Source organism: Equus caballus, chromosome 13, assembly GCF_041296265.1.
Source record: "Equus caballus isolate H_3958 breed thoroughbred chromosome 13, TB-T2T, whole genome shotgun sequence".
NCBI classification, from domain to species: domain Eukaryota; kingdom Metazoa; phylum Chordata; class Mammalia; order Perissodactyla; family Equidae; genus Equus; species Equus caballus.
In genome coordinates, this window is record NC_091696.1 from 12894660 (window position 1) to 12922222 (window position 27563).

General features: G+C 57.8%; 1 protein-coding gene across 2 annotated transcripts; it reads left to right on the forward strand.

Moving 5' to 3' along the window:
- The first annotated feature begins 104 nt into the window (after window positions 1-104).
- LIMK1 (LIM domain kinase 1) lies at window positions 105-27344 on the forward strand. 2 transcript variants are annotated; one of them, XM_023655469.2, is made up of 16 exons: window positions 105-323; window positions 2058-2154; window positions 8715-8853; window positions 9168-9277; window positions 10474-10680; window positions 16622-16727; window positions 16843-17009; window positions 18103-18286; window positions 19176-19262; window positions 19599-19730; window positions 20895-20954; window positions 21210-21275; window positions 23665-23821; window positions 25410-25465; window positions 25725-25882; window positions 25968-27344. In XM_023655469.2, the coding sequence occupies exons 1-16, from the start codon at window positions 269-271 to the stop codon at window positions 26128-26130; spliced, it is 1944 nt and encodes a 647-aa protein (XP_023511237.1). In that variant the 5' UTR covers window positions 105-268; the 3' UTR covers window positions 26131-27344. The 2 variants fall into 2 exon arrangements, with proteins under 2 accessions (XP_023511237.1, XP_001493847.4); XM_001493797.7 differs by lacking the exons at window positions 105-323; window positions 2058-2154 and adding an exon at window positions 5244-5384.
- The last annotated feature ends 219 nt before the right edge of the window (window positions 27345-27563 follow it).

Genomic DNA, 27563 nt, shown 5'->3' on the forward strand with positions numbered 1-27563 from the left:
CCGCCGGCTCCGCCCACCGGCCTCCGCGGGCCGCAGCTCGGAGGCCCCGCCCCGGCCCGCCCCTCCGCTCCCTCCCAGGCCGCCGCGGCGCGCAGCCCGAGCCCCAGCCGGCGTCCGAGAGGCGGCGGCGGCGCCGCGAGCCCCGAGCGCCCCCGGCCCGGCTCGCGCTCTCCGCCTCCGCCTCCCGGGCCGGCGGCGGCGGCGGGCTCGCTCGCGGGGCCCGGGCCGCCCCCAGCCCCCGCCCGCGGCCCCGCCCCCCGCCGAGTGCATGAGGTTGACGCTACTTTGTTGCACCTGGAGGGAAGAACGTATGGGAGAGGAAGGTGCGCGGGGTGCGGGCCGGGGGCGAGAGCGGGGCCGGCCGGGGGCGGGGGCAGGGGGCGCGCCGCGGGGGCCGGGGGCCGGGGCCGCGGGAGGGGGCCGGGCCGGGCCGCCGCGGAGGCCGGGTCTGCCGCGAGGCCGCGCCCCTGTCTTCTCCGGGATGAGCTCGTCCTTCCGAAGCCCGCAGGCCCCTCCCTGACGCGCTCCCACCCGCTTCTCTCTCCTCGGCCCTGGGTGGGCTGCCCTCCCGCGGGCGGAGGCCCCTCCTCCCTTTCATCCCCGCCTTCCCCGGTCCTCGGACGGACGACCACCCCGGATGAGTCCCAGATCCGCCCTCCATCGCCTGCTCTGTCCCCGCGGGACTCGCCCTGGGGCCACCCCTTATGCAGTCTCTAACCCGGGCCGGGAAGAAAGAGGCGCTGGGAAAGCCGCATCCTTGGGTCTGAGTCGCCTGCCCGGCTTCGTGACCTTGAGTCAGGCGCTGAAGTTTCGCTCAAGCCAGGCCTCAGTTTCCCGTCTGTACAATTGGGGGCCGCGTAGTTGGCCTCCGGTCCGAGTGGTTGGAGGCCAGATGGTCAGAGCGGAGATATGCCTCCAGGGAACGGGAGACTGTATGCTGGGGGCCCCCACCCCCTCTCCCTGCACCAGACCTGCTGCCTGCCATCAGCCTTGGCAGAGAGGATGACTCGCATCCCATCCTCCTCTTCAGCCTCTTCCCCCTTACTGGGGTCCAAGCTTGAGGTGGCACGATGGTTAGGCTATGAAGACCCCCAGGACTCCCCCAGCCCAGGACAGGATCAGATCTCCTTCCCTGCGTTTCTTCAGCCGGGCCATCACATAGGCCCACTGGTCCAACGCAGGTCCTAAATGCCAGCTCCTGCAGCACTGCCCTCTCCTGGGGCTACTGCCAGTCCTCCCCCAGCTCCTTGAAGGCCTGCTTGGGGCAAGGGTCCACCTCACCATAGCCCCTCCGTCCCTGGGTGCTCATGGAGAGGCAGGCTGTGGCTTGGAGCCTGGCTGAGTGTCTCTCCAGGGCTCAATCTCCCCAGCTGTCCGATGGGAAGGGGCAGGCTTGGATCTTCCAGGGCCCACCCTGCTCCAAGGGTGCCAGGCCCCAAGGATGACTAAGCATGCCTAGTGGCCGGCTTGAGGAGGTGCCAGCCCTCCCCAGAGCAGGTGTCTACGAGTGCCCGGCTCTGCAGCCCCAGCCCCTAATCAGGCCAGGGCATAGCCAAGGCTCAGTCGAGGCCAGCACCTCTGGGCTCCCTGCCCTTCCCCTCCTGGGGCGGGGGAGGGGGGCTTCAGCCCAGGACGCACCAACCTGGCCCAGTCTAGTCCCTGCCCTTTGAAGAGTCCTTTTAGTACCTCTTCCTGGGCATGCCAGGGGGGAAAGGGAGCGGTGGCAAGAGTGTTACCCGCTGTCTTGTTTCTAAATCCTGCTGCTCGCTTTCTCTGCATTTACCTTGCTAGACCCTGAGTTGAAAACTGCTGTTGCTGGAGGGTGGACATCTGACCCTCCTCTTCAGTTTCCAGATAGGAAAACTGAGGCCCAGAAGGGCTTGGCACCTTAGCCAAGGTCTCAGCAAGACTCTCAGACTTACGTCCTTTCTTGTGCTTGGCGCAGTGTGTGTGCACAAGGATTTGTGCAGGTGCACGTGGGGTCCGCAAGACAGGCTGGGCCTACACCCAACTGTGCCTCCTAAGAATGGTTCCTAACTCACTTTCCACCCTTGCAGGAAGCGAGTTGCCCATGTGTGCGAGCTGCGGCCAGAGGATCTATGACGGCCAGTACCTCCAGGCCCTGAACGCGGACTGGCATGCAGACTGCTTCAGGTAGGGCGGGCTGGCCAGGAGCGAGCGCCCTACGCGAGGCCGGGAGACCTAAGTGTGCCTCCTGGGGCTGCCTCTGGTGGTGACTTCCAGGGAGTCCTCAGCCTCCATTTCCCCCTCTGTAAAATGTGACATTTGGACAAGAAGATCCCTAAAGGCATTTCTGTTTGGTCCTTCTAGACCTCTGAGGGGTGGAGGGGGGAGACGTGCGTTTCAGCCAGTGCTGCCGAGGCCAGCTGGCGCCTAGGCGGGGGATGGAGTGGAGAGCAGTGCGCCCTTGACCTGGTGCTCATGCTCCAGGGGAGGGAGGGAAGCAAACCTGGCCTTGGGAGAAGCTGGCCCTCCTTCACCAGCCCCAGTCTGGTTGTGAAGATACGTAGCCCAGTAAGACCAGCCCCTTCCTTCCAGAACCAACCCCCAGGTGTAGGAGAGAGGGTCAGGGCTGTGGCCGAGCACATGGGGACCCAGAGGCGGCCTAGCAGGACCATCCTGAGAAGCAGGAGCAGGGGATACCCTTAGAGTTGTCTGTAGGGCCAGAGCAGGGGTCTCCCGGAACGTGACACGCCCCAGGGGAAGAAGGGTGGCAGGAAGGAATCCCAGGCAGAGGGCCCAGGAGGTGCAGAGGCTGGAAGAGCAGAGTTCAGGCGGGAAGCCACTGTGAGGGCCAGACGGTGAAGCTGGGAGACCCAGCGGGGGTCGGGGCATCGACCACCAGCTGAAGGAGTTTATTTTAGGCAGTGGGAACCTCTGACAAGGTGGTTTTTTCCTTTTTTAAGAATAATGTTTAACATTTTCTACAATTTAGTAAGGGCCAGGCATTGTTGTGAGGTAACTGTTATAAAGTAAATATTGTATTGCCTCCATTAACTGGGACACAGAGAGGTTGATTCTCTTGACCAAAGTCACACAGGCAGGGAGGAAAAGGTACACACAATGCCCCTCCTGGCTGGGGAGGCCAGAAGAGAGGCCAGCAGCATGCCCTGGGGTTCCCAGTCAGGTGTTCAGAAGGAGGTCTTCAGGGAGGAAGGGGGCTGCCAAGAGGCAGAGAAAACCACGTGCACAGAGACAGGGCAATGGGACGCTTGGGGGAATGGGAACAGCTCATCTGATTGGAACAGAGCGAGTCGAGGGACCCGGTAAGGAGGCACAGTTGGGACTGATTTGTGAAGGATCCTGAATGCCAAGATAAAGACCTTCTGAGGGCAGTGGGGAGCCAGCAGGGGAGGGACATGGGCAGAGGTGCTATTGAAAAATGCCATCCCAGTGGGCGGATGGTGGCAACTCAGCAGGGTAGGGACTGTCACAACGGTTCAGGGATCTGCGCTCAGAATGCCTGACCTCGGACAGTGACTCAGAGTGGAGAGAACGTCAGATAGAGAAGGGACAATATTTGGCAAGTATTAGTCATGTTAGCCAGCATTTATTGAGCACTCTTAATGTTTCACTAAACCTTCACCGTAGCCGAACGAGGTGCCATTATTTGCCCAGTTTGCATGTGAGAAACGGAGGCTCAGAGAAATCAACTTGCTGAAAGTTGCAGCAGCTGGAGCTGGGATTCGAGCCTGTGTCTGCCCCACCCTCAGTCACTGCAGAGTTGAAGCAGGCCAGGCCTCGGGGTGGAGCTGGGGCTGGTGCCTGGCGGGGCAGACTCAAAAGTGGTCTAGATTTTGACCCTGGCTGCTGGGGCGGGTGGTGGTCCGCTGGCTCTGGTGGAGTTGGAGGCCGGGCTGGTGATGAATTGTACCCTGTCCATGTTGAGTGGGAGGCGGGTAGACCGTCTGGGGGGCAATACCCTGCCCAGAGCTGACCGAATTGATCTGAGACCAGTTAGAGGTGGGAAGACCAGAAAGAATGGCCCACTCAAGGCTGGCACTGAGATGGGGCCAAGAGAAATCAAGGAAGAACTCTGGGGGCCCCTGTGCCTGAGGTGGGGAGGGAGGTGGGGCCTTGGGAGACATGGGGGAAGCCCGGGAGGGAAGCAGTGGGGCAGGATGCACTGAACGTAGCTTTGGAGGGGCCCTGCCCTGTGTGCCCAGAGAGGTGGGGGCAGTAGGGAGAAAGCGTCTTCGGGCTGTCCCTGGTGTGATGGGGACACCAAGAAGGTTCCCACAATGAGGGAGGGCCCACATTGTGGCTTACACGGGTGTTCCTGTCCCAGTGGCCTGCAGTTCTCCCAAAAGCTCCCAAAGCTGGATGAGACCAACAGTGTCCTCACCTCTATCTATGACAATTAGAAAAGCGACTCGGAGAAGTGTCACTGCTTTCCTGGGCCCCATGACTAACAGGCAGCCAGGCTCTGGATTCTGCCTGGTTTCCCTCTGGAAGCATCTCAGTGCCATGAAGTGGGGCTGACACCAGCCCACGAGCTCTGAGGCCTTGCAGTGGGAGAGTTGCTGTGGGATCACAAGATACCTCTGGCATTAGCATTAGGGGTCATTGTCACCCCAGGACCTGCCCCTTTCTCTCTTCCAATTGTCCCACCCACCATGGGCCCCACCTCCCAGAAGTTTATGCCAGGCCCAGATTGGTCCAGGCCTCCCTTTGGCCCAGCTGCTGCCTCTGGGAGGTGCCTTTCCAGAAGCCTGCAGTGCACAAGCCCTGGGGCTGCCATGGCCCTGGTAACATCTCTCTGGAGGCTGGATGGGCTGGCCCTGGGCAAGGAGGGGCAAGCACGCAGATGGCACTGGGGCTCGGAGCCTGGGCCAGGATGTGGCCTCCCCCTCTTCAGGGGACTTTTCTGCCCCCTCGAGGAGGACAGACTGTCCATGCAGGCCGACCTCCATTCCCTTGGGGGCACCACCGGAAGAAGCAGCTGCTTTGGAGCGTGTCCCTGTCCCCAGACAGTCCCAAGCCCCTAGCGCCTTTGTCAGAGCAGAGCCCAGGGGCATGGAAAGCGCTTTTCTCGGGTGTGCAGGCCTGAGGGCGGAGTGCCAGCCAGAGCCTCCTGGGTGCACTGGAGCCCAGACAGAGGCCCTTCCACTCCTTCCTGTTGTGGGCTCAGACCCAGTCCCCTCGCACCCACATGGCTGGATCCTCCTCCCATGCTGTGTGGCCACTCTGGCCCCACCCTCTGCAGCCACCAATCCTGAGTGCCTAGAGTAGGATGGGGAAGCAGCTGGTTGACCCACCCCTGCGTTCCCCACTGCACTAGGACTCCAGAGCCCCTGCTGCAGGGGGCTGCAGAGGATGCTCGCCTCGGCCCCGAGAAGAAACCGCTTCCTCCGAGGGGCCAAGTAAGTTGAAAGCCCCCACCCCGCCTTCCCAGGCCTCACCCAGGGCCCCTGGTGTGAGGGCTGGGGCGGGAGGCAACCGTGGGACAGACCCACCTGGGTCGAGGCTGTGGGGCAGAAGTGAAACTCCTTGGTCATTGCTGGCCGCCTCTTGAGGGGAAGCAGGCCGCTGCTGAAGCTTCTCGCCCTGCTGGTACAGTGTTCTCGTGAGGCTGGTCCTCTAGCTGCTCCTTCTTCAGCCCTGGTGTCCGGGGATGTGGGCACGCCGGGGCGGGATGGACCTGTCATTGGAGAGGTTGCCACTGCCTCCTAGCCCAGCCCTCCCCAGGCCTCCCCAGTGATCTCTCCCCTCCTGCCCGAGCCTGGCTGTGTCTTCACCTGCTCTCTGGGAGGGGTACCCTGTATCAGAGCAGACAGACAGCTGTCCTCCAAGAGCACCTCTCTGTTTGGCTCTAGGCCACTCTACACATCCTTAGTACCTGGTGCTCCTCTCTTGACATCCTTTGTCAGCAGGGCATGTGGGGGACATCCCTAAGAGGCCTGCCTGCCCCCCTTCCTCCTCTGGCACCTGGCTGGATGTTGGCCTGACGGGGGAGGGCATGGACAAGGTCAGGGGCTCCTGTGTGCCTCCCATCAGCAAAGGTCCACTGAGGCCCCAAGTGCCAGCCACTGTGTGAGCCTGGGCCAGATCCCCGTCTCTGAGATGGAGGCCAAGCCAGGGTGCCCTGCAGCAGCCCTGAGGACACTGCGGTGGTAACTGTGCCAGGCGGAGTGTCCGGCAGGAACTGCTTTTGTTGTCTTTGGGGTCCAGCGCTGGTGCCTGGCCTGGGACCCCAGGGGCCTGAAGGTAGATGGCAGAGACCGGTGGGCACACACAGGCTGGTGGTGCAGGCTGCGGAGGGTCACTGGGGGCCCCCCAGCCGGGCCCCTGAGCACGCTTCAAGGAAGCGGTAACCTGTGAGCGATTACACTCATGGATCCCTTGGGTGAGTCAGCGTTGGGTCTTCCAGGGCTGCTGAGATGGGTGACGATGATGCGTGTTTGTGAGTGAGTGAAGGAGTAGGAGTTTGCAGCCGGGAGAAGAGTATTCTCTCCCCTGAAGGAAGGCAGCTGCTCCTGAGCCCGACCAACACACCCACCTCGAGGCAGGCAGGTGGGGCCCTGCTTCCTGCAGCCTGGCAGCAGGGGAGGAAGGAGGAGGTTCCTGTGATGCTGTGTGTCTGGTCTGCGGAAGGGCTCAGTGAGTCGATGGGGCTTCCCCAAGGTCACGGTGCGGTGCTGGGCCCCGCCACCTCTTTTCAGAGCCAGCTCCTCCTGCTGCGCACCTTCCTGCTAGGTTAAACCCGCCCTGGGGACATGTGCCTCTCCCCATCACGGGGCTTCCTCCCACCTGGCCTTCTTTCCCCAGGCCTGCTGTCTGTGGGCACCCAGTCCTAGGGCCACGAGGGGGCGGGAAGGGCTGTGGGGGCAGTGAATGACATCATCGCTCCATCCAGCTGCAGCTTCCTGTGCCTCCTCTCACCTCCCTGGGTGGTGGCGGTCTCGGTCTCGGAGGCCCTCCCTGCCTACTCCCCCGCCTCCTGCCCCTCAGAACCCCCTTCCTGGATGCCCTCCCAGCAGGGGCTTCTGAACCCAGGCATTTTGTGCTCCTCCCCACCCCAGCCCCTGGCTGTGGTCCCCGTGCTCCTCCCTCAGGCTCCCACACAATGGGGAACTGGCTGGATCCTCTTAAAGGGACAGTGTCCCACCAGCACTCCAGCTGCTGTCGTCTCCCTCCTCCTCGTCCCAAGTTTCCTAGTTTCACTAAATGAACAGTCAGTGAGTGTTGAGGGCTTCGTGAAGGCTGAGGGAGGGTGGGGGGTTCCCTGGCTGCCTGGGGGATGGGCTCTCTCACCCAGCGCCCGGCCTTCCCAGCCCACCTCTCTCCTGGATTGTTTCCCTACTGAGCTCTGAGCGTGGGGCCTCCTGTCCCTGCGTGACCTTGGCACATGACCCCCAGTGCCCAAACAGCAGTGGAGCTGAATGGATTCTGCACATGGTGTGTGCTCCAGCCAAACGTACGGATGCACCCAGGACCCTGGGTACGGATGCACCCAGGACCCTGGGTCAGGCTCTGCAGAACATGGCGGGGCCTGTGCCCCTGCGGGCTCACTGGGGGTCCTGCATTTCTGTGTTTGCTCATCCTGGCTTAGCTGGGCTGCTGGTCCCCACCCTACTCAGACGCTTGGGTGGAAAGAAGCCAGGCATGGCGGTCTAGCTCCTGGCCTGTGGCATGGCACCTAGAAGCCGGTACGTCGTTTCTCCCCACCTGCCCTTCAGGGGCCCACCAGCCAGTCCTCCCTGGTAGGCCCTGGTGATGGTGCAGGGGGCCCCTGGCGTTGATGACCCCACGCCTCTGGGCATTCTCCATACAACGCGACTGCTTTTCTGAGGGAAGGCGTGGGGACTAAGGCTCTGGCTGGGCTGCCCCTGAGCCCCCTTCTTGTGACTGGCAGCACCTGCAGGGCTGGCTGGGGTCTGGGAAACCAGGAGCTCCCCTGTCTTGACTGATCCTGGCCGGTCTTAACTAAGCTTAGCTCCTGCCTTGTATCCTAGCGGAACAGGGAGTCGCTTTGTGGGGATTGTGGCACCAACCATGTGACCTTGGGCAGTTTAGAAACCCCAAGGCTCATCTACCTCATCTCTGAAATGAGGCTAGCTGTGTCTGCCTCTTGGTGGCCTGTGGTGAGTCAGTCATTTAATCAGCACAGTGGGAAGGGGCTGGCACTCACAGGTCTTCACAGCTCCACAGGTCACGCAGCTACATCAGCTGGCCATAGATGCTGGCCGGATGCTGGCCGAGCTGCCTCCTCATTGCTGGGAGTCTGGGATGGGGGGGTGGGGAGCAGACTAGACTAGAAGAGAGGCCCACGGTTCGTTCCAGCCCCACTACCTGGATCCTGGGCTCCCAGGTTCCATTCCTCCCTCCACCTGCTAGTGACCAAGAGCAAGTCACTTGCCCTCTCTGGGCCATCGTCCTCACATGACAAGGACAGGGCTGAGATGAGGAGCGCCTCTCACCTCGGGGCCAGCCGGTGGGCCAGACGCTCCGGATGCAGAACTGCTCTGGGTGGTTGTGCAGGCTGTGCACTGCATGGAGCCTTCCAGCCAAGGGGGCCACATCCATTCCTGGCTCCACTTGCCAAGTCCTGTGCCCCAGCGTAGGCTACTTCTGCCCAGAGAGGACACCTTTTTCTCCTTCTTCCAAAGGCACCTCTGGACCTTGGCAAGGCCTCGGTGTGGGGGTGGGGTGGGACCTGGGCCTTCCTGAGCCCCAGCACCTCTCGCCCGCAGGTGCTGTGACTGCAGTGCCTCCCTTTCGCACCAGTACTATGAGAAGGACGGGCAGCTCTTCTGCAAGAAGGACTACTGGGCCCGCTATGGCGAGTCCTGCCATGGGTGCTCGGAGCACATCACTAAGGGGCTGGTCATGGTAGGTGCCCCTCCCCCACTCACACCCCTCGCCTGGCGCGTGTCCATCCACATGTCCTCACAGGTCTCCCTGCTCCAGCTCTCTCTTGTTCTTCTCCTCACCAGTGCTCTGATTCCCTCACGCCTTCTGAGCCTGTTTGTCTGTCTGTCTGTCCCTCGGCCCCCTCTCTATGGAGCCAGCTCTGTCTGGGAGCTCAGCTGGCTAGCCAGACCCCCGAAGTTTGTCTGGGGCTCCCCTTCTGAGAGGAGACTGAGGGGAAGAGCTAGGGGGCCTGAAGGGGCCTCTGAGCTGGCTTGTCCCCCATTTGCCGCCAGGTGGCCGGGGAGCTGAAGTACCACCCCGAGTGCTTCATCTGCCTCGCGTGCGGGACCTTCATCGGGGACGGGGACACCTACACACTGGTGGAACACTCCAAGCTGTACTGGTGAGTGCCCGGGCCCTGCTCCGAGCCTGGCGCGCCCACCTGTATCACAAGTCTCCCCACCAGGGCCCCTTCCGTCCCTGTGTGGGAGCGGTCATTGAAAGCGTCATGGAAGTGATAGTGTAGAAGTCATGGGAAACACGACACAGGAGCCCCACTGAGAAGGCCCCAGACATCAGCTTTCTAACTGACAGATCGCTGCGCTGCTGTTCTGGCACCGACCGCCAGAGTCAGCGCTGGCCCCGCGAGTTCAGGGCCCGGTCCCAACAAGACCGCCCTTGCTTCGGATGCCAGCCACAAGGTCAGGGGTCCCCAGGCCACTCCCAGTCCTAACTGGCTGGCTACAGAGTCAGGGATTCCCACAACCCACTCAGGTTCGATAACTCGCTAAGCCGCTCACGGATCTGAGGAAAGTGCTTTCCTTAGGATTGCAGGATTTCTATAAAGGGTGCAAATTAGGACCAGCCCGATGAAGAGACCCAAAGAGCAAGGTCTAGGAGGGTCCCAAATGCAGAGCTTCTGTGCATTCTCCCTGTGGAATCAGGACGTGTGATGACCCCCCTGCTCTGGCATCACCACTTTTTATTGGGGTTTATTTTGTAGGCATAATTGAATGAATATTGAGCACGTGACTGAACTCAGTCTCCAGGCCCCCTTCCCCCCTTGGAGGTCAGGCTGAGTCGGAGCCCCCGCCCTCCAGTCACAGGGTTGGTCTTTCCGGTGCTGAGCCCCATCCTGAGTCATCTCCTTAGTGTAAACTCAGGTGTGGTCTGAGGGGCTCCTGAGAAACAGAGGCGTTCCTCTTCCAGCCTCTTCCCCAGGAACCAGAGACAAAGAGGAGACAAATTATTTAGTCCACAATGCTTATAAAGCTGGATTTGAGGGTGGTGTGGCTTGGTCCCAGATGGGCTTTTAATGGCTTCCTCCTGAACTGGATTTATCCGCAGGCCTTGGCCCGGCCAGCTCACAGCATGGCAGAGAGTAGACAACCCAGAGTGACTGAGCCCAGAGAGGGCGGGCTGGGCTGGGCATGCGCAGCTCCTGCTCCCAGTCCCATTGGCAGCTGAGACCCCCTGCCTCCCATGGGGAGGAGAAAGGGACAGGGGGATGGGGGAATGGGGGAAGTGGTGATGCTGGTGACTGTCCTGACACTCTTTTCTTCCCACTCTTTGGGTCCCCACCGCCTATGGCTTGTGCAGCGGGCACTGCTACTACCAGACCGTGGTGACCCCCGTCATCGAGCAGATCCTGCCTGACTCCCCCAGCTCCCACCTGCCCCACACAGTTACCCTCGTCTCCATCCCAGCCTCATCTCATGGCAAACGTGGCCTCTCGGTCTCCATCGACCCCGCTCACGGCCCACCGGGCTGCGGCACAGAGCACTCCCACACCGTCCGCGTCCAGGGGTGAGTGGCTGGCCTGCCGAGGCTGCAGGTGGGTGGCTGACTGTGGGGCTGGGGGCCCTGAGACCAGGTGAGCATTTGGGCACAGATAGAGCCCAGCTCTGACAACATGGTATACCAGATGCCTGGTCCAGTCTTTCCTTTAAAAACCGTTACAAGTGTTGGATAAAATATTTAGATTTTTTTCTTTAATCCATATATGATCCAAGAAGAAAGAGGTGTAACCAGGTCAGTAAGGAGTAAAGGAGGGAGCCAGGGGTGTCGCAGAAGACTGAGGGCAGCTGTGCCTTAGGGGCAAGTCTAAACCGAGTGAGCTGGGGCTTTGACAGGCAAGTCCTTCTGTGGCTGGGCCTCTCAGAGCCCCGACCTGCTGGAGGAGGCTGATCTCACGGGAGAACTCCTCCCTCCCCCCGCCACTGGGACCCCAAGGCTCTCAGGGTGGGGACGAGTGAGAAACAAACCACACCTTCCATCGGCCCCCCACTCAGCTCCCAGAACTGTAAGATAAACCGATTGGAACCTGGGCGGGAGAGGAGGGGAGTCTCCCCTGAGAATTTGTGAACTTGGACTTGGAAACCAAATTCATCTGCCTGGGCGGTTCAAAAGACCTCAAGGCAAAATTGTAAAAGTTTAACGTCCTTTCCAACTGGTAGTGTCCCAGGCCACGGCGGAGCTGGACGCAGGGCCTTCCTGGAGGGACCCAGCTCCAGGCTTCTTTGAATTTACTTAGAAAGCGTCCCCAGGAAGATGCGCGATTGGGTCACAAACCATTGAACAGAGGAGGAAGCGAGGGACTGGGAGCCAGAGTCAGCAGAAAGGACAGGAAGCAGAACCAGAGCTACAGAAGCTTCAGATAGTGGCGTTATCAGAAATGATATAAAATAATTATGCCCAATGTGTCTTAATAAATAAGAGATGCTTGAAAAATGAATAAAGAGCAAATAAATTTGGAAAAGAACCAAATAGAACCCCTAGAAATGAAATAAATAATTATTCAAATGAAAACATCAGTGCAAGGGTTTAACAGTAGAGTAGGATTTAAACAGCTGAAGAGAGAAGCGGAGACACAAAAAGATGCAAACTGTGAAAGAGATTGAGACACGTGGAGGACAGAGTGAGAGGGTTGAGTCATCTATTTGGAATCCCAGAAGAAGAGAGAGAGAGAAGGGGAGAGGGGCAAGATTTGAAGACACGATGGCTGAGAACTTCCCAGAACTGGTGAAAGACACCAGTCCACAAACTCAAGCCCAGTAAATCCCAAACAGCAAAGTAAACAGAAAGCCACCCATGCATCACCCATCTAGTGGAACTACCACACCACAGGCAGAAGACCTTAACAGTGGCCATAGGAAAAAGACAAATTACCTTCAAAAGAGGCCACTTAGGCTGACAGCTGATTTCTCAACAGAGACAGTGGAAGCCAGAAATCAGTGAAATGATATATACAGTAGTCATCACCCTAGAATTCTATACAGACTAACCTCATTTTATTGTGGTTCGCTGTATTGTGCTTCTCGCAAATACTGCGTTTTTTACAAGACCCTCTACCAGCAAAAAGATTATGACTCACTGAAGGCTAAGATGATGGTTAGCATTTTTTAGCAATGAAGTATTTTTTAGTTAAAGTATATACATTTTTTTTTATTTTTTTACTTTTATTTTTGTTCCCTCCCCAAAGCCCCAGTTACGTAGTTGTAAGTCCTTCTGGTTCTTCTGTGTGAGCTGCCGCCACAGCATGGCTACTGACAGACGAGTGGTGTGGTTCCACGCCTGGGACCGAACCCAGGCCGCTGAAGCGGAGCGCCCCGAACTTTAACCACTAGGCCATCGGGACTGGCTCAGTATGCTGTTTTTCAGACATGATGCTATTGCATGCGTAATAGACTACAGTATGCTGTGAACACAACTTTTACATGCGTTGGGAAGCCAAAAATTCACATGACTTGCTTTAGCACAATGATTTGCTTTTTTCTGGTGTTTTGGTACCAAAACTGCAGTATCTCTGAGGTATGCCTGTACTTGAGGAAAATGTCCTTCAAGAATGAGAGTGAGGAGCCAGCCCTGTGGCTGAGTGGTTACGGTTGCGCACGCTCCACCTCGGCAGCCCAGGTTCACCGGTTCAGATCCCGGGTGTGGACCTGCTCCACTCATCAGCCATGCTGTGGCAGTGACCCACATACAAAGTAGAGGAAGATTGGCACAGATTTTAGCTCAGGGCTAATCTTCCTCACAAAGAAAAAGAAGAGTGAGAGTGCAATAGAGACGTGTTAAGGCCGACGAAACCAAGATTTGATACTAGCAGATGATCCGTAAAGAAAATTCTGAAGGACGTGCAAAAGGCCTGAGACGCAAGAAGGGAAGAACATTAGGGAGCCAGCGCAGTTGCTAACAGTGTGTGACATTAAGCAGCACCCTCGTCCTCCGGGCTTTGGGATCTTGGAATAATGAGGAAGCTGGACACCTTGGAGTCTTCTAAGGTTTCTCCTGGGCCTTTGATGACTCCTTGAGAAGTAGTCTTAAATGTCCCCATGCCCAGGCGCTGGTGAGGAGTGAGGATGGTGCTGGGGAGGGGAGCCGCTGGGCTTGGCTCTGCCTCGCCACCCACCTCGAGCATCAGCCGGGCCGGCAGCTGTACACCAGAGAGCGGACAGACTGGTGAGAGAGATGGGGAAGCTCCCAGACCAGCTGGTCCCTGGAAACCAGGCAGAATTTGAGAAATGGAAAGCCAAGGACACCTCGTCCCTGTCTCCCTCACTGGGTGAGCATTCTGTCCAGCCAACATCTGCTCTCCCAGCAATTTCTGCAGAGAGCCACGCCATTCTTGGAAGCGACCCAGCTTGCCCAAAGGCCCCTGACCAGATTTACTGGTTTGTTTTAAGCGAGTCTTAGTTGACCATTTTTCATTTATTTATAGGAGCCTTCTAAGGAAAGTTTAATTCACTGGTGCCCCTGCCCCCTGCTGCCCTAGCAGGAGACTGAGGGAGGGGACATGGGAGTCTGAGACATAGATTTTTAAGGCTATATTCATGAGAAGCCTATATCGATGAAAGTATAGTCGTTTTTTCAACTTTTGACCTTGAAATTTTCAAATTTACAGAAAATTTCCTAAAACAATAAGTATATTGAATACCTATGTACCCTTCACCTAGGTTCACCAATTTTAACTTTTTGCCACATTTGGGGTGTGTGTATGTGTGTATCTCCCTCTCTGTATATGTGTGTGTATTCATATACACGTATATACCGATGTATTTATACTTACATGTGCACATATGGTTACTATTTACTGAATCATTTGACAGCAAGTTGCAGACATCATTGACCCTTCCTCCCCTCCCAAAAAAAAACTTTAGACATTCTCCTAAAAACAAGGCCACTCTCTTAGATAATTGTCAGTTGTACATTATAGTGCAGTTATGACACTTAGCAAATTTATCATTAATACATACTTTTATCCAATATACAACCCATATTTGAGTTTTGCCAATTGTCTCAATGCTGTCCTTTCTAGCAGTTTCTCTATGATCCAGGATCCAATCCTGATCGTACGTTGCATTGATTCATTATGTCTTTTCAGTCTCTCTTAATTGGTGACGGTTCCTCAGCTTTTCATTGTCCTACGTGACGGTGACATTTATGAAGAGTACAGGCCAGTTGTTGAGTAGAACGTCCCTCCGTTTGGGTGTGACTGATGTGTCCCCTTGGTTAGGTTTAGGTCCCTCCGTTTGGGTGAGACCGATGTGTCCCCTTGGTTAGGTTTAGGTTGTGCGTTTGGCCTGACGCTGCGTAAGTCATGCTGCGTCCTTCTCCGTGCATCTTACTGGTAGACATACAATGTCGATATAGTCTGCCCTCTGTTGGGCATACATCAAAGTTGTCAACTTTGATTACTTGGTTCAAGTGCAGTCCACTCTCTGCGGTAAAGGATCTCCCCCACCCTCGTAATGTAATCAGTAAGTCATTTGTGAGATTGGAGTCTGTAAATATCCAGCAGCCTTTTCACCAAGTGATTCTAGCTTCCATCCATGATTCTCACCTGTGTCAATTATTACTCTGATGGCTACAGAAAGGAGATTTTCCAACCGTGTTCTTTCTTCTGCATTTATTACTTGACCTTCTAGTATAACGAAGAGCTTCTCCCCCATGTGAGAATATACCTTTTTTAATTGAAGTATAATTGACATGTGATATCCTGTTAGTTTCAGGTGTATATCATAACGATTCAGCATTTATATACATTACAGAGTTGATCAGCATAAGTCTGGTTACCGTCTGTCACCATACAAAGTTATGACATCGTTATTGACTATATTCCCTTTGCTGTACATTACCTCCCCTTGACTTGTTTATTTTATAACTGCAAGTTTGTACCTGTTATTCTCCTTCACCTGTTTCACCGCCCCGCCCACCAATCCCTCCTGCCTCTGGCAGCCACCAATTTGTTTCCTATAGCTATGAGTCTATTTCTGCTTTGTTTTGTTTGTTCATTTATTTTTTAGATTCCACATATAAATATTTGTCTTTCTTTGTCTGACTTATTTCACTTAATATAATACCCTGTAGGTCCATCCATGTTGTTGCAAATGGCAAGATGTCATTCTTTTTTATGGCTGAGTAATATTCCGTTGTATATATACCACATCCTTATGCATTCGTCTGTCGATGGACACTTAGGTTGTGTCCGTATCTTGGCTGTTGTAAATAATGCTGCAGTGAACATAGGGGTGCAGATATCTCTTCAAATTAGTGTTTCCATTTTCTTCAGGTAAATACCCAGAGGTGGAATTGCTGGATCATATGGTGGTTCTATTTTTAATTTTTGAGGAACTTCCATACTGTTTTCCATAATGGCTGCATCAATTTGCATTCCCACCAACAGTGCACAAGGGTTCCCTTTTCTCCACAACCTCACCAACACTTGTTATTTCTTATGTTTTTGTAATAGCCATTCTGACAGGTGTGAGGTGATATCTCACTGTAGTTTTGATTTGCATTTCCCTGATGGTTAGTGATGTTGAGCATCTTTTCGTGTACCTTTTGGCCATTTGGATGTCTTCTTTGGAAAAAGGTCTATTCAAGTCCTCTGCTCTTTTTTTAATCAATTAGGTTTTTTTTGATATTAAGTTGTGTATGCTCTTTGTATATTTTGGATATTAACCCCTTATGTATGATTTGCAAATATCTTCTTTCATTCAGTAGGTTGCCTTTTCGTTTTGTTGCTGGTAGAATATATTCTTGATAATGAAAATTTTTTAGGAATCTGTTTTTCCTGAAACTCAGTCTCATCCCTCAGCCCTTCCCCACCTCAGGGCAGAGACAAAGTGAACATTCCTTAAAAAGCTTTTATGAAGACAAAATGAAAACCCGATAACTAACAGCAAAGAGCTAAAAGAAGCAAGTCAGTTTGGCAAATTCACCACCCCGTGAGCTAGCGTGTGGCTTCATCCCCTCCTCCACTCTGCAGCTGTGGCTCAGGGCAGGTCGCTGGCCCCTTCCTGCCGACTCCAGAGGAGTGGGGGCCTTAGCCTCATCCTGCAGGGCAAGTGTGGGAGTCACTCAGGAAGCCAATGGATCTGGACCCTTTTAGGACTCATGACACTGATCTGCTCCAAGCATACAAGGCAGCTGGAAGGATAGGTCTGTCCTCCATGGCAGAGCCAACGTTCTGTTGAACAGCAGCCCCTGAGCATCAAATACTGGGTGGCAGATACCTAGGGACATGCCCAGTTCTTCAGTTTCACACCCATGGCAGACATCAGTAATCAATTACAGAATTCTTCCCACCAAACCAGAACTCAGGGTTCTGGACAGTTGCCCCCTAGTGTTTACACAAGATAGGGTCATTTGCCCCCTCATCCCTAATCTGATCCCCTTGGCCTTGGTTTCCTGTCAGGGCTCTAGGGCGAAGGCAGGAAGGGAGCTGACCACTGCTTTATGCCCACAGTGTGGACCCAGGCTGCATGAGCCCAGATGTGAAGAATTCCATCCACGTTGGAGACCGGATCCTGGAAATCAATGGCACGCCCATCCGGAACGTGCCGCTGGATGAGGTATGGGTCCTCGGTCTGGAGAGCAGGATTGGAGGTGGTGCCTTCCTGCCTGGCCCTCCCCAACCCTCATCCCCACCACCTCGGGCTCACGTGTCTGCACCCCTGCTCTCCCCAGATTGACCTGCTGATCCAGGAAACCAGCCGCCTACTCCAGCTGACTCTTGAGCACGACCCCCATGACACACTGGGCCATGGGCTGGGGCCTGAGCCCAGCCCTTTGAGCTCCCCAGCTCACACTCCCAGTGGGGAGGCGGGCAGCGCCACCCGGCAGAAGCCTGTCCTGTAAGTCAGCCTGCCTCGTGCTGCATATGGGTACTTTCACTGGCTCTGGGCCTGGGGGGATGGGACCTGGTCCCCACCCTCCAGTCGCTCACAGTCTGATGGGGAGTCATTCCTGCAAAGAAGCAGGCCTGCAAGGGACACTGGGGGTGATAAACAAGGGTAATGAGAAGTAGGACGTGAGAGCCCCTCCCCCAGTGGGGGTTAGAGCGCTTCCAGGGTGGCCCAGCACCCAGGCTTCTGGAGCAGCTGGCAGGTAGCTCAGGATGATGCAGCCTCACGTGTGGCTGGGGAGGGGTGGGCTCTGAGGTGAAGCCAGTGGCGGGGCTTCAGATGTGGCAGGGGGCTTTGGATTTTGTCTGCCTGTTGTGGGCCCCACTGAAGGGTGTTGCACCAAAGCGATGTGTTTCGCAGAGGCTAGTCGTCCCCTATGCGGGAGGGTGCCCCAGACCAGAGTCGGCTGGGGGGCTGTGGCAGTGGTCCAGGTGGGAGGGGCCAGGTGCCCCGTACCCTCTTGAAGGGAGGCCAGGGGGCACAAGGAAGAAACCCAGAGGCAGCCTGGTCCTCTCTCCACTTCCTGTGGGGCCTGCTCAGGACTCCTGGTAAAGATATCTGGGGTGACAGCCTTTACTCTAACAAACAGCAATGTTGAAGGCACGTATTTCCTCCTTGCCTGCATTTGGAGCTCAAGCCATGCTGCAGGACCACCTAAATGGCAGGGGTATGGGCACCCCAGGCAGGTTGTCTGCCTCCGCACCCCACAGCCTCGGACCTGAATGCTGGGAGACAAAGCATCTGCCTCAGGGTCATCAGCAGAGAAGGCCAAGGACAAACATTGCTCCCAAGGGCACCTGCAGGATAGTGGGCCTCAAACGGGAAGTCCGAGCAGGACAGGACACTGGGTCTGGGCATGGGGATGGGGCAAGAGCCTTATGACGGCCCCAGGAGAGGTGCCCTGTGCCCCCTCCACTGGAACAGGGTGATTATACATAGTCTGGCGTAGATGGGAGCATGGCAGGCGGGAAGAAGGGGGCAGGGCTTTGGCCAGGTGGCCCCCTGGCCCCAGTGGCACTGAGCACTGTGTCTGTCTCCCCAGGAGGAGCTACAGCATCGACAGGTCTCCAGGTGCTGGCTCACTGGGCTCCCCGGCCTCGCAGCGCAAGGACCTGGGTCGCTCCGAGTCCCTCCGCGTGGTCTGCCGGCCACACCGCATCTTCCGGCCGTCAGACCTCATCCATGGAGAGGTGTTGGGCAAGGGCTGCTTTGGCCAGGCCATCAAGGTACGGCGTGTGCCCAGGCGGGCACGGGGCCGTGAGTGGCACCCGGAGAGCAGTCTGGGTGTGACCATCAGTCCTCCTTCCTCCTCCCACCAGTGCCTCCAGGGATCCACAGTGGAAGGGTGTCCCGCCGGCTTCCAGACTCCCCGGCCAGTGCTCTCCTCCACCGGGGCCTCCTTGAGCTATTTGGGAGAGGGGACTTACCATAGATAGACCCCAAACTGTATGTGGAGGAGGTTGTTGGAACGTGACTCCTTGGGGTAGAGGATGGGAGTGCAGCCAGACTGACCCTAAAGGGTTCCTCCCCTGGGACCCCATACTGAGCCTGATGCCAGGTCTTTCGTGGCCTCTGGGCTGCTTCTCCCCTCACACTCGCCCCCAGCAGAGAGAGGAGCCCTTCTCTGGCTCTGATGTCACCTGGCTGTGACCAGGCTGGAAGGCTCAGATTCTACAAAAGGTGCCAGCCAGGCTGCCCACATGTCCACACAGACCCCAGCCCCTGTCCCTGTCCCTGTCCCCCTTGCCTGGGGAGGAATCTCTGGTGGAGCCACCGTTCGACCTTCAGGAGACCGTCCAGCAGAGCAGAGGGAAAGAGCTGGCCTCTAGCTCCAGCAGTCCTGGACCCAAGCTCCCGCCACCCCGTTCCCTGCCACCTGGGTGAACTTGGGCACTGTCAGGAAACCTCCCTGAGCCTCAGTTTCCTCATCTGTAAAGAAATTGAGTCCCACCCACTCGGGGGCTGGGAGTATCACATGAAACGTCTGTGAAGAGCTCTAAGCCGTCTATCCATCTCCCTGGCAGTCCTGGGGCAGGGATGGGGCCTCCTCCAAGGCAGGCTTAGAGCAGAGCCTCTGTCAGTACTGAGTCTCTGTGCCTCGGTGTCCCCGTGCAGGTGACGCACCGGGAGACAGGCGAGGTGATGGTGATGAAGGAGCTGATCCGGTTCGATGAGGACACCCAGCGGACATTCCTCAAGGAGGTCGGTGAGCGGAACTCTTCACCAGACGTCTGGGGCGGCCCGTGGTCCTCACCCCCTTCCCCGATTGAGAGCGGGTAGCAAGGGGCTCAGGGAGGGTGTGACACTCATGCCGCACATTGGAAGAAGAGAAAATGTCTTCCAGGAGGGTGAGAGGGGCAAGGGCATCCGTTGGTGTGGGAGCAGCCCGAGCAAAGAGCACAGCAGCTGGCAGGTGTGGCAGGGCCCATGGGGCACAGGGGCTCCTCCATCTCTGGGACCATCTGTGGCCTCTGGTGGGACGGCGGAGGGAGGAGATGTGGGCACAGCCCCAGGCCCTGCCTGTTCACACCCCACCAGGTGAAGGTCATGCGATGCCTAGAGCACCCCAATGTGCTCAAGTTCATCGGGGTGCTCTACAAGGACAAGAGGCTCAACTTCATCACCGAGTACATCAAGGGGGGCACCCTCCGGGGCATCATCAAGAGCATGGTGAGTGTCCGGGCAGAGGCCCACGTGCTGTGCCGTCCCAGCCACTCCCCCTCTGGGACCCCTGGGACCCAGCCTCCTAAGCTCTTCGATGGGGTCAGCCTCTGGTCTCAGAGACCCTCCCAGCCCTGGTTCTGAATGGAATAGGGAGCAACAGACTCCGTCAAAAGCTGGGGCCCAGAGAAGGGTGGCAGCTTCGCTGAGGGGATGCACAGACTGTTGGCCGCCCTGCAGGGTGCCAGGCCCTGCCTCAGAGCAGCCCGACCCAGCCGCACCTGCCACAGGTACCTGAGGACGGGCACGTTCCGTTACCTCTCTGCCGGGGGCCTTTGTTTTGCTTCTGGCAAAACCAAATCATTTTTACTATTTGCCATGTTCCAGAAAATTCAGAACTTTCTTTAAGGGCTTGGATCACATCACAAATCCATCTCGAGAAATAAAATGCTTGCAGCGGGGCCTTCCAGCTGACAGCGCCCCGGGGCTCCAGGGCTCACCCCACCCCAGCATCACCCTGAGACAGCGGGACCCTGTTCCCTCCCATGCTGATGCCTCCCTCCCTCGGCTGGACTCCCTGGTGCTGCCCGAGGTGGTCCCTGCAGCCTCCTAATAGGTGTAACTTCTCAGAAGGGATGCTGTGGGCACCCACGGTTTAGAGACGCAGGACCCACCCTAGGTTGCCTAGCTGACCTCTGAACCTGATACACTCTGACGTCCCCGCCCTCCTGCCTGAGGTCTCCATGGGGTGGGGTGACAGAACGAGGCATTTCTCCAAATGATCTGAGCCCACAGCCCTGCTCTCCCCAGCCCAGGCTGGCACTCTACAGGCGACCTCACCGGGCCAGCTGTCTCCGCCTGGCCCTGAACGTAGGTTCAGATTTTTTAAAAACTTGACAGAACAGGATTTTATAGACGATAAATAGAGCTTTTCTTCTCAGAGTTGGCGAGTGAAGAACTATAGGGGAATACTCCCCTACTATTGGAAATCAGCTTTACCGGAAAGCTGTTTTGAATTACTCACCCACACCCCTTAGAACGGACAGTGGTGGGTGCAGACGAGAGTGGGGATCATTAAACCCTCTCGGACACCTGCCTCCGCCTGCCGCTCTCTCGCCCACCTGTCCTGCCCATGGCCCCATTGGCCCATCCTGGCCCTCTCTCTGCCCCCAGGACAGCCAGTACCCGTGGAGTCAGAGGGTGAGCTTTGCCAAGGACATCGCCTCGGGGATGGTGAGTGGGCCCTGCTGCGGACATCCCGGGGGTGTGGGCAGCGCCATCTGACCCCGCTTATAACATGTTCTCTGCTGCTCACCTAAGATTCCACTCGGAGTTTAGAAACGAAGCCACAGGAAGCTCTGAGAGGGCGGACGGGATCAAATGGGGAATGGGAAGAGCGCCCCACATGGCGTGATGGGGGCAGGAGGGGAGCTGGGAGCCCTGGGGTCCCTCCGCGCAGCCACCTCCTGACCTCCATACCCCCCACAGGCTTACCTCCACTCCATGAACATCATCCACCGGGACCTCAACTCCCACAACTGCCTGGTCCGTGAGGTAAGCAGCCTGGACCCGGGAGGGGACAGCAGGAGCCCCGCCCATGATTCTCCCAGCCTCCGGGCCTCCCCTGAGCAGGGCTCCCTGGGGCGCCTCCCTCGCTCCACTTTGGCCTGTGCGGAAAGGCAGGGCCAGGAGGCAGACAGACCTGGCTCTGCACTGACTGTCAGTGTAGCTCCAGCTCTCTGAGCCACCCACATCCCAGGCTGTAGGAGGGTCCGATAAACTGATAAAGGAGAAAGTGTTGAGTAAACTGTAAAGGACAGTGAGCGTGGCATTCACAGAGAACGGTCCACAGCAGGGTGGCCAAGCCTGTAGCAGGCAGCACCAACAGCTGCAGGTCCGGAGGAGGGCTTGGACGTGTGGGCTGGGTGGTCCGGGCAGGCTGCCCGAAAGAGGCTTTAGGGGGACATACTTAAGTGGGGGGCCGTGGAGGCAGGGAGCCCAGGGTCTAAGGGGTGGTGATTTAGGGGACCACAGGCGGTCCACAGAAGGCAGTGGGGAGTGACTGGCCATGCCCAGCTGGAGAGGCAGCATCCTGGTTTGCCGAGGCTGCCAAACCAAGTACCACACGCTGGCTGGCTTGAAACAACAGAGATGCTTCCTCAGAGTTCAGGAAGCCAAAAGTCGGAAATCAAGGTGCTGGCACGGTTGGTTCCTTCTAGAGGCTGTGAGGGAGCGTCTGCGCCTTGCCTCTCTCCCAGCTTCTGCTGGCGCATCACTCCAGTCTCTGCCTCCATCTTCACACGGACGACTTCTGTGCGTCTCTGTCTTCTTCTTACAAGGACACTGGTTGCTGGTTTTAGGGCCCGCCCTCACCCAGTATAACCCCATCTTAACTGATTACATCTGCAAAGACCCTATTTCCAGATAAGGGCATTTCCACATAACCAGTTAGGTTCTGGGTGGACGTGAGTTTTGGAGGGGACACTACTCGTCACACCGCAGGCAGGTCGAGATCTGGTCCTGGAGGAGGTTCTCCAGGTGACTTCAGCACAGGAAGAGTGTTTCTGGTGGCAGGAACAGCACGTGCAAGGACCCAGTGGTATGACATTCAGGAAGCGATGAGTAGCTCACGTGGAGTGAGGGTCTCAGCCCTCTGGGAATGTCCAGGGGGCTCTGGGAAACAGTAGGCAGTGAGCACAGAGAGGTAGGGGTGAGGCTGGATCCACAGACCTCCCAGGCAGCCGGCTCAGACTGCCCCTGCCGGCAGTAGGTGTCACTGCAGGGCCGAGCCTGTGTAGTGGGTGGGACGAGGAGAGGGTGACCCGTCGCAGCCTGGATCCCGCAGCAGGGGCCATCGCTTGGGAATCTGATGAGCATCGTGAGCCCTCCTGTCCCCAGAGTCCATCTACACACAGCCCAAACCTTTGCCTACTGTTTGGGGGCCTCCGGGAATCCAGCGGCCGCCCTGGCTGCCTTCCCTGGAGCTCTGTCCTGGAGCAGCATCTTTGGACCCCCATGCCTTGGGGGGCTCATCAAAGCGCAGAGGCCTGAGCCCCCCTCCCATCTTCTGAAAGGGCCGGGGCAGGAGTCGGCTCCAGGACAGTCCTGGTGGACCCTGGCCTTCAAGAACCCCCTCTGGGGGGTCCGAGCGTCCAGGGTCAAGACCTCCCCCAACCAGCCTGCCACCTGGTATTACCCCCGAGGGGGTGGAGCCCTGAGAGGGGCCATGTCACCTGAGGCCCCATCAGGGGGGACTGGGGACGCATGTTCCACCCTCCCCCATCTGCCGTCTTTAGAGTTTCTCTAGGTGACTGTCCGTGTTGGCATCACTCCCAGGGGCAGCTCAGGGTCCTTCCCTTCAAAGCGAACCTGTCCTGACCCCTCCTGTGGGGATCTTTCCACCTCGGCCTCTCTGGGCCCACTCCTCAGTGTCCACACAATAGCGGCCAGTCCTGGAGCTGGCATGTAGGGACCAGACTTGCAGGGCTCCCCACTGTCCCTCTTCTTCCTGATGTTCCCATCTTGCGGGGCAGACACAGCAGTCAGCATCTGCACTCTGCAGGATTCCAGGCGGGTGCTGGGAGGGGCTCCCTCAGACCCAAAACAGTAGAGCTGACCTGCTGGGTGGCTTGGGCAACTTTCTTAACCTCTCTGGGCCTGAGTCACCTCATCTGTAAAGTGGGGATAAAAATAAGCTATTCCTCACCAGATTGTTGCAGGATTAAGAGACGAAAGCTGTAACAGGCCAGGGAGAGGACCTGGGTCTCTAACTAGAATTACTGCTCTCCTTCCCTCCACAAGGCCAGGGCCCTGCTGGGGCGCACAGAGCGCGCAGAGAGGCCCATGTTCTCTGGGCTGTCTGCGCATGGGTGTGGGGTCCAGGCTAGGAGTAGGTGGTGCCAGGAGCATGTCCGAGTGTGACCGCGCTTCGTCGACCCCCCAGAACAAGAATGTCGTGGTGGCCGACTTCGGTCTGGCGCGGCTCATGGTGGACGACAAGACACAGCCCGAGGACCTGCGAAGCCTCAAGAAGCCGGACCGCAAAAAGCGCTACACGGTGGTGGGCAACCCGTACTGGATGGCGCCTGAGATGATCCACGGTGAGGGACAGCTACCCCTGCCACGCCCCGGGCCTGGGGTCCCGGCAGAGCTGCAGCTGCCTGACCCCCGGCCTTCTGGGCCCCTCAGCTTCCTCTGAGTCCTGTAAGTCATTTCCCAAAGCTGCCGTAGCGGATTACCACACGCTTGGTTTAAAAGACACGCGTTGCCATGTGGCCTGGAGGTCAGTTGCGCTGGGCTGAAGTCAGGCTGTTCCCTCTGGCACACGAGGGGAGAATCTGTCTCCCTTCCTTTTCAGCTTCCAGAGGCTTCTCCCTCCTCAGCTCATGGCCCTTTCCTCCCTCAGGGCGAGCAGCGCAGCCTCTTCTCTCTGACGTTGGTGTCCGTTGTCACATCTCTTTCCCTGACCCTCCTCCCTCTCTCGTAAGGACCCTGTGACTACGCAGAGCTCACCCAAAAATCCAGGATCGCCTCCCCATCTCAAGATCCTGAACCACACCTGCAAAGTCCCGTGTAGGGCGGCGTGTTCCCAGGGCCCAGGGAAGGGGACGTGGACCTCTTTGGGGCCATTACGCAGCTCAGCACAGGTCCTCTCTCTCCCACCCCATTTTTTTTATATCAGGCCCGTCACACAGTGGTCCCGTGTGTGCCTGAGGTGGGGTTAGAAAGCCCCTCCACAGGCAGGTGGCATGCAAGTGCAGGATCAGGGCAGGCAGAGCCGGGGCCACCTCAGCGCCAGCTCTGACCGAAGTTAACATAGGCCCCCAAGTGACTTCACCTGTAAAATGGGACTAAGGGTCCCCATCTTTAAAGGGCAATGTGAGGATCAGATAATCTAATCTAGCCAGCGTTCACTGAAGTAGAACGGCTGAGGGCATTGCTGTTAACATCGTGAGGTGACTGGTAATATTCCCACTTTACAGATGAGGAAACTGAGGCTCAGAGAGTCTATCTCGGCTCCTGAGGCTGCGGTAACAAGTCACCACACACTGGGTGGCTGGGAACAACAGACATGTGTTGTCTGGCAGGCCTGAGGGCTGGAGGCCAGTCAGGTGTCCCCCTTGCAGGGACCTTAGGGGAAAAGCCATCCGTGCTGCTTCCAGCTCCTAGTGGCCGTCTCGGCACCCCCAGCCTTGTGGCCACATCCCACCAGTCTCTGCCCTCTCTTCACGTGGCCGCCTCCTCTTCTGTCTCTCTAACAAGGACACTTGGGATGGTGTTGGGGTCCACCCACATAATCCAGGATTATCTCATCTCCAGACCCTTAACTTAATCCTGTCTGCAAAGACACTTTCTTCAATAAAGTAACATTCGCAGGATCCACGGTTTGACGTGGTTATCTTTCGGGGCCACCATGAAGTCCGTGACTTGCCCAGAGTCACACAGCTGGTCAGTGACGGAGCTGGGCCTGGAACTTCGCACCCAGGGCTCTCATCCTCACCCCCCGGGCTCCCAGAGGGTTTCCCTGGTGGGGTCGGGGGCAGAGCCTAACCCCTGATTCCGTGGAGTTGCCAGCATCTGTCTTCTGGTCCCGACCTGCTGAGTGGGGCATCGTCCCTGGACCGGCCCCCTCAGCGATTGACATCCCTGGCCCCGCCTCGCCTGCTGACTGTCGGTCTCTTTGTCCAGGTCGCAGTTATGACGAGAAGGTGGACGTGTTTTCCTTTGGAATTGTCCTGTGCGAGGTAGGTCTGGGGCGGGCAGCAGTTGGCGTCGGGCCCAGCGGCTCCGCTCCGCCCCCCAGACTTGCAGGCTGCAGGCTGGAGTCTGCAGGGGCCCCAGCCAGGGAGGCTCCTGGGAACAGGGTTGCCCACAACCACCTGCATCCCCTGGGGGTGCGGTGGGCAGGCTGGCACCAGGCCCAGGGTGACCAGTCCCAAACCCACCTGAGTGGCACCCGGCCCCAGGGGCCCCCGGGTAACTCCTGGGCCTCACGCTGGACAGATCATCGGGCGGGTGAATGCTGACCCCGACTACCTGCCCCGCACCATGGACTTTGGCCTCAACGTTCGAGGCTTCCTGGACCGCTACTGCCCCCCAAACTGCCCCCCAAGCTTCTTCCCCATTACTGTGCGCTGCTGTGATCTGGACCCTGAGAAGAGGTGAGTCGAGTGGGGGCCCAGCCTGGGGGGTGGGGCCAGTCCCCAGCAGAACCAGAACCCACTGTCCCCCTGCCTATCACCCCAGGCCCTCCTTCATGAAGCTGGAGCAGTGGCTGGAGACCCTCCGCATGCATGTGGCCGGCCACCTGCCACTGGGCCCACAGCTGGAGCAGCTGGACAGGGGCTTCTGGGAGACCTACCGGCGTGGCGAGAGTGGACTACCTGCCCACCGCGAGGTCCCCGACTGAGCCCGGCCTGCCCAGCTGCCCCCGTGCCCCTCTCCGGAGAATCTACCTGCACCAGATCCCTTTGCACGAGTGGCCAGGTGTGGAGCCCTCACTGGAGCGGTGGGCACCCAGACCCCTCCCCAGTGCCAGGCCCTGACTTGCCTTCTCCTACCCTGAGGGCTGTGGCCCCTGTCCTGTCTCTGCCCCCAGCCCCAGAGCTGGCTTGGCTGCACACACACCACCTCCTCACCCTGCCTTACCTCTGTCTTGGGGGCCGCCCCATCTCACTTCTCCTTGCATGAGCTGGCGGGCCTATGTGAGTTTGCCCCGTCCCATGCCCACCACCCCAGCCGTCCTGCACACACTCCGCCTGTCTGCAGCTCCTCCGAGGCTGGGCTGGAGGACAGCTTCAGCCCGTGCCCTGTCGCGGCTGGGTACATAGGCGGGCATTTCTCAAGGGAGAGGCCATGTTCCCAGGAGCTGAGTGGGGAGTCGGGCCCCTCACCCCCAGGGTGGGGGGTCTAGGTAGCAGCAGATGTTGATAGCTATCCAAACCCCCAAAGAGAGAGAGGGCCGCTCCTGCAGGGGAGGTCCTTGTCGGCTGGGCAGCAGCCCTCTCTCGCTTTGGGTCTTTTCATTTCTTTATTGAAGCCACTTTAGTGAGAAGCAGGTACCAAGCCTCAGGGTGAAGGGAGGGTCCCTTGGGGGAGAGGGGAGCCGTGGTCCCTGGGCCAGAGCTGCTGGCAGGAGCAGCAGAGGGAGGCTGGGCAGAGCGGGCCAGGCAGCTGTCCACCAGCATCCCAGCCCCCCGACGTTCATCTCAGTGCCCCCTCCGGGCCCCTCCCCGAGGCTCCCTACCAGCAGCTGGAGCAGCCCCTGCACACCCCTCCCCACGCCCCCTGTCCTCTGGGTTCTTTCTGTGTAATCTATTTTTTAAGAAGAGTTTGTATTATTTTTTCATACGGCTGCAGCAGCAGCTGCTGGGGGCTTGGGGTTTTATTTTTTTGGCGGGAGGGGGTGGGGGGGCCATTTTGTCACTTTGCCTCAGTTGAGCGTCTAGGAAGTATTAAAACTGTGAAGCCTTCTCAGTGCACTTTGAACCTGGAAAACAATCTAAATAGGCCCGTGGGACCACGACTCAAGGAGGTGGGACCATCACCTCCATCCGGGAATCGTGATGTCTAAGGAACAAAACCCAGACTCGGAACAATAAAATAAATTCCATACTCCCCCCACATCCCGCGTGGCCACGTGTGTCCAGGGGCCCTGAGGAAATAGGACGAGAAGGGAACTCTGTGACCAGAAGCCTGGTGGGAAGAAGGAATGGAGGGGCGAGTAGGGTGGGCGGAGGGTGCAGAGGGCTGGAGCAGAGGTGGCAGCCCCAGGGGACCGGTGACCACTTTCTCTGAGCTGAGTTTGGGAGGCGGGAGGAGGGGCGGGCAATCCTAGGGGAT